At 45.9% G+C, this 15441-nt stretch overlaps 1 protein-coding gene across 3 annotated transcripts; it reads left to right on the top strand.

Moving 5' to 3' along the window:
* Positions 1–3: 3 nt before the first annotated feature.
* On the top strand, positions 4–15086 carry C14H8orf48 (chromosome 14 C8orf48 homolog). 3 transcript variants are annotated; one of them, XM_059858934.1, is made up of 6 exons: positions 4–53; positions 1000–1237; positions 1743–1886; positions 7889–8100; positions 9520–9672; positions 10685–15086. In XM_059858934.1, exons 2-6 carry the CDS (start codon positions 1009–1011, stop codon positions 10787–10789), a joined length of 843 nt encoding a protein of 280 aa, XP_059714917.1. In that variant the 5' UTR covers positions 4–53; positions 1000–1008; the 3' UTR covers positions 10790–15086. The 3 variants fall into 3 exon arrangements, with proteins under 3 accessions (XP_059714917.1, XP_059714916.1, XP_059714918.1); XM_059858933.1 differs by lacking the exon at positions 4–53 and adding an exon at positions 350–534; XM_059858935.1 differs by lacking the exon at positions 4–53 and adding an exon at positions 543–658.
* Positions 15087–15441: the final 355 nt, after the last annotated feature.

The following is a 15441-nucleotide window of genomic DNA, read 5'->3' as shown; positions in this document are numbered from 1 at the left end:
TCCGCCCTCAGCGGCCGGGGCCGCCCCTTCCCGCGCTGGGGAGCCGGGCCGGGGTAAGGAGCGAGGTTCTGAGGCCCAGAGGGGGAAAACGCCGCTCTTAGAGCCGGTCCCTGAGGGCCGAGAGCAGCGAGGGAAGGGCAGAGCAGCTCTCGGAGCCCGTGAGGGGCGGGCACGGTCCTGGCTGGGGGAGCTGCCGGGCACGGAGCTGCTGCAGGGCTGGAGCCAGGCTGGGAGAGCTGGGGGTGCTCACCTGGAGAGGAGAAACTCCAGGGAGAGCTCAGAGCCCTGCCAGGGCCTGAAGGGGCTCCAGGAGAGCTGCAGAGAGACTGGGGACAAGGCCTGGAGGGACAGGATACAGGGAATGGCTTCCCTCTGCCAGATGGAAGGAGTTTTGAGAATTAGGAGCTGTTCCCTGTGAGGGTGGGCAGGCCCTGGCACAGGGTGCCCAGAGCAGCTGGGGCTGCCCCTGGATCCCTGGCAGTGCCCAAGGCTGGGTTGGACGCTGGGGCTTGGAGCAGCCTGGGACAGTGGAAGGTTTTTTCCCACTATCTCATCTAACCATACTCTCTTTCCATTTCAGCTCATTCCCCCTTGTTTTGACACTACCTGCTGTTAAACAGTCTTACCTATCTGTAAATAGTCTTACCTTTTCTTTCCTGTAAGTTCCTTTTAGATACTAGAAAGGGGGAAATTTGCATTTAATTTTTTTAATGAAGAATTTTTTCCAAGTATTACTGTAATCCACTGCAGATTTGCAAAGACTGCTGCTCAGCTTTCACAGCTAATGTTCAGTGCTAGCTGGTACTGTCCATTTCCCCTGTGGATCTGAGTGTGTGCTGCTCTAATCCCTGCTTTGGCTTGATCACGACTGAGTTGTGATTTTACCCACCTGTTGTGATGGTTAAATCTGGTGTGATGCGGCTGTAACATCCCAACGTACCTCCCATGTTGCTGTGAGTAATCCTGTGAAACTGACTTTGTTTTTGTTTTTATTTGCAGTGCTGTCCCATGGCAGCTGCCCCAGCAGAGAGCTCCAGGAGCCATGGGAAGAGGCTGGGGTTGAGCCAGAGTCACAGCAGCTCTGCCTTGGACTATTCAGGAGACACCTTTGAGTCCTTCAGTGAGGAAGAGGAGAGTGAAGCACCTGGATCCTGGTGTTCCACAGAGGATTTGGAGGGGACAGCTGTGTCAGAGGCTTTGGAAAGCTCATCATCACTGGCAGGCCAAAGTGCTGGAGGTATGCAGAGCTCTCCCTGCTTGAGGCCAGCCTTCCACTGCTTCAGTCACTGCAGTGGGGACTTGAATCAGTAAAAATAAACATGTGAAAACTGCACACAGTGTCCTTGCTGTGCAAAGTGCCCACCAGATCCATGGGAAGGACTTGGCCATGGAAATCCTTCCTTAGTAATCTTGTGATGCTGAAATTCTGTTGGCACCTTAAAGAACAATTCTTCAAGCTACTTTTTACCATGTATGAAAAGTAGCTGGGCCATAAAACAATTTTTCCATGGGATAGTTCCATGATTTGAAATGCTGAAGAGGGCTGGGTAGGACCTTAAAGCTGCAGCAGAGGAGGGATAGAGCAGAAGCTGAAACCTGTGGCCTCATCTGTGTAAACCCTGCTGTGGCTCAGGATTTCTCCTCCCTAGCAGGGAGAACTGGCACATTCAAGTGGAGGATTATTTGCCTCCCACTTTGCTTTCCTCACAATGTGTGTTCAAAGTTGCCTTTTTTCCTTGCAGAGGAGGAGTTTGAAGCAGTGGATCCTGCAGCTGTGGAAAGAGCTGCCATAGGAAAATGGATTGATGCCATGGGAAAATGGACTGATCTGAAAAATAAAGACACTGGGATTAGGCCAGACAAATCTGTCATCAGAACTCCTGCTGGTGAGTTGGGTAACTTCAGCAGAGCCTGTAACTGTTTCTTTGGAAGGAGATGTAAACTTGACTTAAATTTTATACACAGGCTATTAAATTAAGCCGGCTAATTAGCCTGGCTTAAGTAGCAAAGTAATTAAGTGCAAAGTTTCTCTTTTATGCTTTCTTGGAGAGCACTTTGTCTCCCATATCACACATGGCTTTGATGCTCCCCCCATGTAGTGACATTCTGGTGATGCATTACCACAAAACCTGGAAAAGTGCATTCAGAAATGTCCCCATGTTTGACATTTAATTGTTTAATTTAATTCAGGTTTCTTCTCTCCTGCTGTAGAGGTACTAGGAAATTTGGGCATTTTCCCTCCAAAATAAGCATGACTTCAGAATTTATTGTGTGAAACGGGTTTTCCCCCTTGTCAGTCAACAGTGTTGATAATTGAATTATTTGTTTGCCCTGTTTTAGTTCCTTTCCCAAGCTGAGGGAGGCAGTAGGGCACCAATTTTGGCAGGAACAATGGAGCAGCTTTACCCAAATAATGATGGAGTGCAGGGAGGAGGAGGAGGAGAAGGGGAAGGAGGGAGAAAGGATCCATTTCCATGTACCAGTTATGCAAGGAACTGTGAGAGCAGATGGTGGGATGCAAGCCCTGCTAAAGTCTGTCAAAAAGTGGGTCAGAGATGCTATTTTTAATTAAGAAAAAAGAGCAAGAAAGCTGTAACTGAGCAAAAAATAATGGGAGCAGACGGGGGGAACCTTCCTCAATCTACGTGTTGATGGGAGGTGAGCATACTTGGAGTTTTGTAGGTCACTGTAGGACAGTGATCCTCCTGCCTGGGCCCTTCATGGCGTGGGATTTGTGCACCAGCATCCTCAAAGCACCCATCTGTCCTAAAGAAGCAGCACCTCAGGTCACTTCCACGCTGGTCTGAGTAGCAGAGCTCCTTCCCCACAGTGTCAGTGCTGGGGGCTCCTGACTCATCTCCTGCATTCCTCTGTTCTGCAGTCAGGGAAGGCAGGAGTGTGGAGCAGCTCATCCTGGCCTGCTCCTCCAAAAGAATCTTCCCAAAATACATCAGAGTCCTGTGACTGATCCATGGAGACAGAGGAGAGGACCTGGTGGGTTCAGAGGCACTGAAGGATGGATGAGCCACAGCTGAAGGTTGAGGATGTTTCCATCCCCACACGGTTTTCCCTTGAAAGTTGCACTCAGAGGATTTTATTCATAGCACCACTTGCAGATAGATCCCTGCAGTTCTGCACCAGGGAATGCTGTGCCTTTGGCTGGTGGATGCTGATGGCAGGGAGAGTCAGAGTGATCACTGAGGCTGGAGCAGCAAGTCCTGTTCCACTATCTTGAGCTGATGGATGCAGAGCTGGCTTGTCTTTGCTGGTCCTGTCACTTGTCCCTGTGGCAGCCTCAGGAACATTGGTGCTTCCAATGATCCATATGAAGAGCACAGAATATGGTTTATGCTTTTCTTTGATGCAAACATAGCATACCCAGCCATGCTAGCCCCAAATCAATCATAATTAGCCATGCACTGCATTTTTTTATTGCAGAATATTACCATAAAATAAGCACAGCAACTTTTATCTTCTGATATCTAGAAATGCTTCTCTTGAACTTAATCCTTCAGCTCTTGGTAGCCCCCAACTCTTTTATTGTTTTAGCAGCTTGGAGATGTTTTTTTAATGCAGCAGATGAGCTCACCTGGAAGTGGATTGCTGCACTGAGAGTCCCCTCAGAACACTCAGCTCAGTGAATCGTGTGCACTGAGCACACAGGGTACTCTGAATTGGGGTTTGTTTTATTGCCTCAAGGCTTTCCTTCTCATCTTACTGCTAATAGGGTTAAATGTGATGGGGGGAGCAGAAGGTTCTAGTTTGCCTGTAGGAACACTCTGGAATGGCATTTTTATTTTTCGTGGTTTTCTTTGTGGGCTGGAAGGAGGAAAACACGCTGGCCTCAGGAGAAGTGAGGAATTTTCATCAGAGTTGTCTTTGTCCCTGCACCCCGGTGTGGAAGCACGAGCTGTTATTAGGCAAATGCATCACAACGTGAGAGTAAATCCTCAGTTCCACAGAGATTGCTCCATGTTAGTCCTCTTTCAAATGTACTCAGGAAAAGGCAATTCTTCAGCTTGGCTGTGTCTGAGAATTCAGGTGGGGGCTCTTTAACCCCCTGGCTGGTGCTGTGCTCACAAGCTGCCTCTCACTTTTTTAATGTGTCTCCATGAAATGCTTTGCCTGTTTATTTTTCTGCACTGTTCATGTAATTGTTCCCTGGGAGGGTGGGGATGCCCTGGCTGAGGTTGCCCAGAGAAGCTGGAGCTGCCCCATCCCTGGCAGTGTCCAAGGCCAGGTTGGACAGGGCTTGGAGCAGCCTGGGACAGTGGATGTGTCCCAGCGTGGCACTGGATGGCCTTCAAGGTCCTTCCACCCCAGGCTGTTGTGTGACTCTGGGATGATTCACTGTGCTGGAGGAGTTTTACTCACTTTAAATTCCTATTTGAGATGAACAGCCTGACATTTCAGCCTGTTTCTCTCAGTCCTGTGTTACCTGCAGGGGTCTTTCTCGTGTTCTTTGCTGGTCAGGCTGTCAGCATGTTCATCTGAACTGTAAAAATCAATCTAGGTCATTATGAAGGTGCAATCTGGAGCTGCAGAGGTAAAACCTTACTGAAGAGCAGTTATTGATTATTGCCTTTCACAGTTACCTCTTTTTACCTTCTTTAAAATAGAGTATTGGTAGGGAATAATAACAACAAAATGCCTGCCAATTTTCCTATTAAATCAAAATTAGACATCAAAGGAAAAGGAAACTCATAAACATTTTCTTCTTTTACTCCCTCCTTGTGAATTTCTAATGTCGCACTTAAGGCTGGAGTTGAAACCTACATAGGTCACTGAAAAAACCTACAAAACCTACACAGGTCCCTGAGTTCCAGCCCCCTCAGCAGGGTTTGGGCTGCAGACATGAGGATCAGCTTGTCTCTCCTGGGCTGCTGGAATCACAGCTTCCCTGTGCACTTTGTGGGGCTTTGCTGCCTGAACATTCCACGTTTGGTGACCTTCCTGCTGGGTGATGAGCTGGGGCTGGGGTTGATGCTGTGCTGCTGTCACTTGGGCTGCTCTTGTCACCTGCTCTGCCTTACTCCTCTGCAGTGAAGAGAGGGCACACTGGATCTGGAGTAACAAACATCAGGAAAATGTCCTTGTGGAGCAGTCATTGGCACTGGCAGGGATTCTGTGCACTGCCCTTAGATCTGCCACCCCAGCTGGAGAAGGAGCATTGCAGCAGCTCTGGATCACACATAAAAAAGAGGGAATCTGTGAGAGACATGGAATAAACCCAACCCCAAAGCAGGAGCTGAGATCCCCTGGGCAGGTGAACCTCCCACACCTAGGGGAGGCCTGAATGTGCAAATACTTCAGTTAAAAGACAAACCTTCCTCATCATTTTTTGGGATCCTTTCAGAAAAATTCTACTCCTTGATCCCTAATTTATATTCTTTCTGAACTTCCTGTTAAGCATGAGTTAATATGAAGAAATAACTCCAGCACTGAGTCATGCAGTGAGGTTTAAAAATTTTTGTTCCCTTTGCCAGTGTTTCTTCTGAACTCTGGAGGTGCAGATGAGCAGATGGGTGGGTGTGTGGCAGTACAGGATTTATGCATTATTAGAAACCAATTCTTAATAAAATTGCACTTGTGGATGTCAGAAGAACCTTAAGTGAGTTATTCAGGCTGGTATTAAACTGTCACTAAATGCTCAGTGGACCTGGTGTGTTTTACTTCTCCCTTTGACTCAAATGCTTTTGTTCTGGGTTTTTTTCCCCCCTCACAATGGTAACTTTTTAATCTTTTTATTCATTCTGTGTTCAGCATAAATGAACCTGCCAGGAATATTTTATTAGTGTGATTAAACCCAGTAGTGGCACATGATTTCCACTTTTTTTACACAATTCTTGTAAGGAAAATCACCTGATGACTGAAATGGAGGTTTCCACTCAGATATTTATGGTGCTCCCCCAGAATTATTTTTAAATTAAATTTCATTTTAAGGTGTTGCTCATTCTTATTTTTGTGTCCATAAATTGTCTTTCCTTTCAATCATTTTGATGCATCATCTTCTTAGGAGGAGTAAATTGCTCTGTGATGCTCAGTTCTGAACTTAAGTGTATTTTTCCATGTCGTCCATGAAGCCACAAAATTCCTGCTTTTAGTTTTAATTATGGATTCCATTATCCTTTAGAAACACTGGATTTCTGAGGAGATGCTCAGTTTCTTTGCAGAATTCCACAACTGTGTCCTGTGCACTCAGGACTAAATACATCCCAGGGAGTTTGGGGGAAGTTTTATATTCCAGCTGTTCAGTATTTTGAGGATTTGTGTTGTGGGACTGGAATGCCAAGTGCCTGTCTGGAAGTTGAATTTAATCCTGAAAAGACAGAATGTGGAGAGGTTGTTCAAATGACACAATCCAAGCTCCCAGCAGGAATTTGGGTGTGAATCCTTGGAGTTGAACTGGCCACACTTTGGAGTCTCCACCTGCCTGACTTTGGGGGAAATCTGGCCATGGAAACCTGGAGAGCTGTGGTGTCTCCCCCTCAGCAGCCCCATCCCGTGCTGCTGTCCATGAAATGCAGCACTGATTGTGCTCTAAGCCTCTGGAAAATCTCCCCAAAAGCCCTGAATGAAGTTGTAAATCCATCCTAACCCACCCAGCTGAAGTCTAATCTCTGTTTTATTTATTTTTACATGCCACTGGGAAGGATAAGAGAAGATGAAAGAGGGAATGATATTTTTGAAATAAGGTCTTATAAAGAATTTAGGAAATGATTGTTGAAGCTTTAGATAAGAAGTGTTTTCTAATTGCATTTCCTCCAAAAAAAATTGCCTTTCTGTAGTTTGTGGAATTTATTGGAGGTGTTTTCAGACTTAGTGGACGCTGCCTCTAATTTCTCTTACAAATTGCTCCTTAGAGTTATTGATGAAGAGCTCTCTTGATATATTAATTAATTTGGGATTAGCAAGTTGCAGTTTCAGGTAGTGAGGTGCTAAATCTGTATTATTGACAGCCACTTTATTTAATGTCATAGTATTTAACTGCTTGCTTTGCTAATCTATTTATCCTCTGCCATTAACCTTTTGTCTTTTTATTTCCTCCCATCTTTGGAGCATCTTTTAGAGCCATTTATTGTGCAAGTTCCTACAGCTCCCATGCACATTTGTGTTTAAATTCTGATTTTGGAGCCTGTTTTAGAGCCATTTATTGTGCAAATTCCTACAGCTCCCATCGCCATTTGTCTTTAAATTCTGATTTTAGAGCCATTTACTGTGCAGGTTCCTGCAGCTCCCATGCACATTTGTTTTTAAATTCTGATTTTGAAGCCTGTTTTAGGACCTTTTATTATGCAAGTTCCTACAGCACCCATCCACATTTGTGTTTAAATTCTGATTTTTGAGCCATTTATTGTGCAAGTTCCTGCAGCTGCCATCCCCATTTGTGTAAATTCTGATTTTTGAGCCATTTCTTGTGCAGGTTCCTGCAGCTCCCATCCCCACTTGTATAAATTCTGATTTTTGAGCCATTTCTTGTGCAGGTTCCTGCAGCTGCCATCCCCACTTGTATAAATTCTGATTTTTGAGCCATTTCTTGTGCAGGTTCCTGCAGCTCCCATCCCCACTTGTATAAATTCTGATTTTTGAGCCATTTCTTGTGCAGGTTCCTGCAGCTGCCATCCCCACTTGTATAAATTCTGATTTTTGAGCCATTTCTTGTGCAGGTTCCTGCAGCTGCCATCCCATTTGTGTTTAACTGTGCTCTGTGTTGCTGCAGGCAGGGCCTGACCTGGGTTTGGCTCTCCTTGGCCAGCACGAGGTGACACAGATGAGGAGCAGCCATTCCTCTTTCCCTGGCACAGCCACTGATGCCCTTGTCCTGTTGATTTCCTCTTTCCCTGGCACAGCCACTGATGCCCTTGTCCTGTTGATTTCTGCCTGGCAGGAGCTGCTGAGTTCTCCCAGGGAGAGCTGGGTGCTCTCAGCTCTTTCTGCAGCAGGAGGATCAGCAGGATGCAGCAGGGGCAGGCTGGGAAGGCCAGGAAGCTGCACTGGGGAGGCCCAGCAAGGCAGACTGAGACAGGAGAGTCCTGTGCTGTTCCTGCCCAGCTGATGAACAGGATCCTGCTGGAAAACACCAGGGAGGCTGTCAAACAGGTACTGGGGAGACAAAGGGAGATTCCCCCTAAATTCTGGAGAACCACTGCAGAAAAAAGCCATAATAACAGGATCAAGTCAGGCAGACCTTACTGATGCTCAGGCCCCTGGAAGAGGTTTTGGCTTGACAACTCAAGATTTATACTTCTCATTTCTTAGACATCACTGTAGAACTGTTGGTAGCAAATAATCACCATAAAAATATTGTCTGCTGATAAAGTCCTGATTTGTGTGATTGAGCAAGGCTGGGGTCATCATTTATTTTACAAGAAGCCCTAGACCAGCTGAAGGAAAAAGCCTTTTTCTCTGATTGTGTTTTCCCCAATTATTTATCAAATTATTCTGCTTATTATTTGTTGTGAAGTCTTTGGGACTCCAGGATTAGAAGAATTCCAAAGACAAAACCTCCCTGTGCTCTCAGCTTTCTCAGGTATTACATAATATTGATAAAAGCAGTTCCAATAAAATCTTGCTGACCTCAGTCCCTGCTTAAGAAGCCTCTGTCTCATTTTATCCTATTCAACTCCCTTCTTTTTGTCACCAGCCCAGTGGTTTTTTCCCACCACAGAATGGGTTTTATGCCCCAGCTCCTTCCCTCAGCCTGCATCTAAAAACAACACTTTAAAGTCAGTTCTGCTGTGATAATTATTTCAGGCTTCCTGTCTTTTAAAACAATTTTGACATTTCAGCCATCTGCTTTTTTAATTTCTGTTAATGTTAACCCACCTTGCAAAGTTAGTGGAATTTTTTTTCCCTCTTTTTTTGTCTCCTATTGTAGGAATACATTCCCTGTAAGAAGTAACTTCATCTGCTCTTCTGCTTGGTTCTGTTTGTAGCTCCACACAACAACATTTTTATCCAGAGCAGTCAGGGAAAAGGGGTCAGAGAGGCCTGGGATGGGACTTCCTTGGGTTGATTCCTCTGTCTTTGTAGCAATTGAATGTGTTTATGAAGCCAGATGGAATCTGAGTCAATTAGATCAGATAAAACCATTGATATTTCATAAAAGCACAAACCCTGGGATTTGTGTAATGCTGTTAAATAAGCTTAAGATTTCATGGTGGATAAACTGACCCAGGACTCACTGAGCAGCACTGATTATCTTACAGACAGAGCTGCAGAGTCTGGGTTGGATTCTGGCTCGGAGCTGCATGTTTGAACTAAGGGCTCCAGAGTTTATTTGCCTCTTTATTGATTTATAAAATGTATAAATATAATTTATAACCATAACCTCTCTGGTTGTTGCTTAAGGCCTTGCACACAGCCAGCATAGGAGCAGTTATAGATGATGGAATTGTGACTCTGAATTATTTTCCCACTGCCTAAAAAGCCAATTTTTGTCTTTAGTGTATTTTTATTGATTGTTCTCAAAGTTGCCAGACCAGACATTGCTCATGGCATCAAAGTTTCCTCTTCCAGGTGACAGAAGCTGAAATCCACGAGGTTTCAACCTGTCCTGACTGCCAGCAGAAGGAAGCAGAGCTGGCCAAGGTTGCCTTTCTCAGGCAAAAAAAGACTCAGCTGGAAGGTGCTTTAATCCAAGAGAAATTGGAAGAACAGTTTTACTCCAGGGTAAGCAAATATTGTTGAAAAAAATTCATGCTACATTTTATAGGTAATGAAAAAATCTATAATTCACCTTCTCCCTGATTTATGGCAGTGAGATCAGTGCAAACCAAAATAGAATTTGGGTCCATTTCATTAATAAAATGCTTGGGACCAACATTTTCCTCAAGTCCTTTAAGCTGCCTGATTTGTGGCAGCTGAAGGTCATTCCCAGGATGTCCTGGAATGGTTTTGGGTTCCTTTTGATTGTGTCTCCCCAGTTTGTTTTCTGCTGGGCTGTCCAAGCTGAAATGGTAAATCAAATGCTGTGATAGGAGGTAACTGCCCATCCTGGGCTTCCTTGCTCTTCCTCTGCCATGGGAACCTTGCAGTAGGACACTGCAGTGTGTGATGGAGGCTGAGATTTTTCTGGAATACTGGGATTTTTTCTGGGATACTTCTTGGAATTCCTGTCTCTGTGCCAGTGTCCCAGAGGTGGAAGCTTTTTTGGTAGGAAGTGCCTGTGGAGCAGCTGGGGGAGCAGTGAATTGTGCAGAATTCCCTGGGCCTCCTGTGGCTGTTCTTCAGGAGGATCCTCCTGAAGGAAGAGCTCTTCTCTCCCTCCTTGGGAGGGGGCAGGCTGAAGGCAGGAGCCTTCCTGCAGCTCCCAGGTCTCTTCCCATGCTGGTGAGCAGGCTGGGAGTTTGTGCTGTACCACACATTCCTTTCTTCCCTAATGTAATTCCGCTCTCCAGAATTTTGACTCTTCCTCACTCCCTACCTAAGATTTGAGAGCTTCAGCCTCAGGTGAGGCTTCACTTTTTCCCACTTTTCCCCCCTGCTTCCCTGCAAGGCCAGCTGCTTTTCCCTGTCCCTCCTTAGGGAATAATCCTGCCTTTTGGGCCAGAGTTTTTAAACAGAATCCTTCCAAACCCACCAAACTGTGTGGATGAGTGCTGCCCACCTGGCTGGGCTTGAGGGGCTGGGTGTGTGCTACAGGCCATGAGAAATGGCAGGATTTGTTTGCTTTCTGTTTCAGGACATGCTCACACTTCTAGGTGAAGCACTCAGAAGCTTTCCCAAACCTTCAGAGGGTCCCGGGGATTTGTGGCAAAGGCTGAAGGGTCAGGAGTGGAAAGACTGAATGAACCATAACTCCAGTGGGTGAAGAACTGGGAGAGCCTCCTGTGGGCAGTCAGCTCCAGAATTCCAGTGATTTTGGATCTGAGCTGCTCTGGCAGTGATGGATTGGGTGCTGCTTTAATATTCCTGCAGGTGGAACCAGATCTGCCTGGCTGGGGTGTGAGTCAACCCTCCCTCCTTCCTCAATGCAAATGCTGCTCTATATTGTAATCCATCTCCATAGGTTTCTCAAATTCCAGAAGCCAACAGTTTCCATTATTAATCTGGCAAGGCAGAAGTATTGTTTTTTGTAGGATTGCTGTGGGATTGCAGAGCAGCTCCCAGCTGCTTCCATCCATAAGGAAAATAAATGATTCTGTTTGCCAGGGCAGGGAGGTGTAATTACTGCATCTCAGTGCAGGCTCTGCCCACTGCCTCATGGTAAATTGAAAGTGAGAGCCCCAGGTGGAAGACAAAAAGCAAAGTTAACTATAAAAAGCAGTAAAATGAAATGCAGTATTTATAGAAGGGAATTAATGAGGTTGTAACAGAAATTAATCAGCAGGACTGGGGATGCCAGTGGGATGAGAAATGATAATAAATTAATCATGGAATCTATATAGGATAGAGAAAAACGAGCAACAGATGAAAACTGGGAGAAGAATTGCAAGAAAATACTTTGGAATTTGTTGTTTTTCAAGATGACGAAGTTACTGTTGTTCAAAGACTGGATCTGGGGTTCAGTACACATCCAAATAAAATGGAATTGTGCTGGGAATCTTTGGGTTAGACAGTGAAGTCATCCTCACTGTGGCCTCCAAAGCCTGGTGCTGCTCTGTGGCCACCTCTGCAGCCCTTGGTGGTCAAAGCTGACAGCAGGGGCTCAGCCCCCTGCTCCAGCCATGGCCTGACTCTCCTCAGCCTCCCATTTCCTGACTTCTCTGCATTCCCATCTCTGTGGAAATCTTGGAGGGATATCCCTCTCTATGGACCTACACTGTATTTTTGTGCCAAAGCAGAGAGAATTAAATCCCCCTGTTGCATTTTCTTCCCCCTTTTTGGGACAAGAGCCCTCACTGCTGTAGTGGGGTTTGTACTTCATGGGGTTGTTTCCCTCCTCGTGCTCTGGATTGTTTATCAGAGTCCTTGAGGGCTGTTTAGCCTCTTGTTCTCACTTCCCACAAACCACTGGATAACCTGGAGGGAAATGCTGGGGTATAAACCGAAGTGTTAGCAAAGTTCTGCTTTCTGCTGCTTAAAAATCTGCTCAGAGTGATTTCCCTGGGAGTGGATCCTGAGTAGGTCAAGCAGCAGGTGGGAGCCCAGCCCAGCCCTGAGTTACTCAGTGCTGCTTGTCCTTGCAAACAGCTTTAACAGTCCATCAAAAATACTCCCCCGAAAGCATCCCCTTTTGAATTGTCCCTGCAGGGCACCTGGATAATGAATGAACTCTGCTTGTTCCTTCCTGTTGCTCTGGGATCCTTGGAAATGTTTAAATCCCTTACATCTCCTGCCTTCCACTCTCTTCCTGGATGCCCCACCTCTGTTCCTTACTTGTTTTGCTCTGCACTCCCTGGTTCTTTGAGCCTCTGGAAGTCTCTGCAGACACTGGGAGAGGCACCCAGAACTTCAGGTGGAGCCTTGGAAGGGCTGTCAGGTGTACAGGAGGTGATCAGGAACTGAATCCTTTGAAAATGTCATTTTGTAGCACAGATTTCAGCCCTCGCAGACCCACACAAAGTGATTTCCATGCACATGTTGATATTTCATTTTTCAGAACATAGAAGCTTTTCAGAGCTACTGAAATTTCTTTGCAGCTGCTGTCAGCCTTTCTGTAAATGCTGAGCTGTGAGTTATTTGGGTTATATGTCTGACAGTATTTGTCTGTGGAACAGCAGCCTGCTCACACACAGTGCCTGCACAGCTCTTGTTTGTTTGCATAAATGTTACAAATAGAACTCAGGTAACTCCTCAGGAAAATCAAAGCAGATTTTGCTGATGGCTGTTGGATGCATTTTCCTACTGCTCACTACAGTTGTTTCATTCTTTTATCAGCAGTGACTCTGAGATCTGAGTGTTTTCTTTAGCAGCTCTTAGAGATATGCCATGGCATGAATGATCTGATCCCCTAAATAATTTATTTTCTAATCCTGCACTTTTTGAGGCTGGAGATCCAAAACTCTGCCAGGGAGGATGTGGGAAAGAGGGTGAGTGATGTATCCTCCTTTCTCCCCTTCCAGGAGCTCTTCCCTTCAGCAGAAGATTTTTCTTTTGATCCAAAGAAACCTCAAAACTCTGGTCAAGGCATATTGGCTCATCTGCTGCCTGGTTTGTGCTTGCTGGGGCGTGAAAGGAGCAGGGTGGCTCAAGAGGGATTCCTTGGGAAAAGCAGCTGTGGCTGTGAAACAAATCAATCTGCCTCTTCAAAGTGCTCTGCAGCTTTGCCTTTGTGGCTTTCATGGCACCCAGAACTGATGATTTCATCTTCTGGATGATTGCTGGTGTGGTGGGGTTCATTGCTCTGAGCTCTGTGCTAACAGAGAAGGTTTCTCCCATCTCAGTTGTTTGATGCTCTCTGTGTGCTGATATCCACTTCTGGGGTGTTGGATTTTATAACTGACCCTTTGGAGAAACTTACATTCCTCATATTATCATTAAAATCAATTTCCCATGGACTGCAGCACTGTAACTTTCCCTTTCATTTGCTCTAGCTTTATAAAAACCACCCTGCACTCTAGGCTCCCTCATTCCCTGTCTCTTTTCCAGCCATCTCTCCTGCTCTGGGAATTTGTATCTCTAGGAAAAACTTCCATCTCAGTCCCAGCAGGCTGCTACCCAAGCTCTAAGTGGGAATGAAGTTTTAGTGGCATTAACTCCCTGGATAGGAGCTGGCAACAAAGCTGAACATTCCCAAGGGACCTGTTCTGGTGGAAGGTGCCCCTGCCCATGGCAGGGGTGGCACTGGATGAGATTTAAGGTCCTTTCCAACCCAAACCATTCTGGGCTATTTGAATTTGGATTTCCTGCTGCTGAGGAGATCCTTTGTGGTCCCACTGGTCCAGTGTAGGATCATAGAAGAGTTTGAGTTGGGAGAGACCTTCCAAAGGCCACCAACCCCCCTGCCATGGCAGGGACACCTCCCACTATTCCAGGGTGATCCGACCTGGCTTTGGACACTTTCGGGGATCCAGAGGCAGCCACAGCTTCTCTGGGAATTCTGTTGCAGGGCCTGCCCACCCTCAGTGTAAAAACCTTCTTGTATCTGGTCTAAACCAGCCCTCCTGCACAGGGCCTGCTCAGAGCTGTGCCCCATCATTCCTGCAGGCCCCCTTCAGGCACAGGAACGTTCCTGGAGCCTTCCCTTCTCCAGCTGAACACTCCCAAAGCTCAGGTTTTCCTCGTGGGAGAGGGGCTCCAGCCCTCAGAGCACCTTTGTGGCCTCCTTCCATTAATCTGGAACCATTTTTCTGAAGTTACAGGAATGTCTGCAATGCTCCAGGCTGCCCTGGGGTCCCTCAGTGCCTCCTCAGAAATTCCCCTCATGGGGTTGGGGTGTGGTGCGACTCGGGTGGTTTTTTAATACTATTTTTTACCACAGCCAGTTTGGTGAGGTTCCAAGAAAAGGAGCTGAGCTCATTTATTCCTATTGGGAACTTGGCAGAAGTTTCCAGGTGGTGGCACCAAGGACAAGGGCTGTGTTTCCCTGGGATCTGGGGCTGCCCCAGCACCCAGCTCTCAGTAAACCCTGGGCTGAGTGCACTTCAAACCATCCACATAACCTCCAGCAAGGGCTGCAGTGCTCCCAGCCTCCCAGCTCTGCATTCTTCAAGCGTTTTCCAATCTCCTTGCATTCCTCAAGCTGTGATTTTATTACCACTGGATGTGATTTCCAGAGAGTGACTTTTGATTGTGCCCCTGAGGGAGGCACTGGGTGTGTGCAGATCAGCCCTGCCTGCCCCGGGGCTGCTTTCCTGCCTGCTCTGCCTTTAAATGATGGCAAAACAGACATTAATCCTATCCACAGATATTAATCCTATCAACACCACATTTGCATTGTTTTCATGCAACTATTTGTGCCTTTTTTTTTTTCCTCCACAACTGATTTTGAAGATCTTTGGCAGCACTGACAACACCAGGATGTGGATGGGAGATGAGGGGGAGTGGATTCCTTCTGTCAGGGTCCTCCATATTCCAGATTACCCAAAGAATTCATCAGGGTACTTAAAAAAAACCCAAACATTTTCCAACTTCTGGGCATGGATATTCACTGCTTATTTATTCATTTATTTATTCTGTAATAAAATAGTACTGTTCTCACAGACTAGGCTGTATGATCCATAAATACCCTTGTAAAATAGATTTGTAGCATGTAACAGAATCCTTTAGAATATTCTGTGAAAATTCTTTTTTTGCTGTTGTTGTTGTTGATAGCACTTTCAGAACATTTACATTCTTCATCCTGACATTTTGAAATAGAACATTTTTTCCTACAGAGGTAAGTTTACAGCATCATCACAGTATTATAGCTTGTTTAAAAATACATACAGCAGTACTGGTAATTGCAAGCAAGCTGTAGACTTGAGCAGGGGGCTGGTGGCAACTTCACATGGTTTCTACTTTATAAAACAATGACATTTATTAATATTACATACATCACTTGGTTAGAAAAGATTA

The sequence above is a fragment of the Haemorhous mexicanus genome, chromosome 14 (assembly GCF_027477595.1).
Source record: "Haemorhous mexicanus isolate bHaeMex1 chromosome 14, bHaeMex1.pri, whole genome shotgun sequence".
In the NCBI taxonomy this organism is placed as follows: Eukaryota; Metazoa; Chordata; class Aves; order Passeriformes; family Fringillidae; genus Haemorhous; species Haemorhous mexicanus.
The sequence above is the reverse complement of the archived record's forward strand: the minus strand, read 5'-3'. Positions and strand labels throughout refer to the sequence as shown.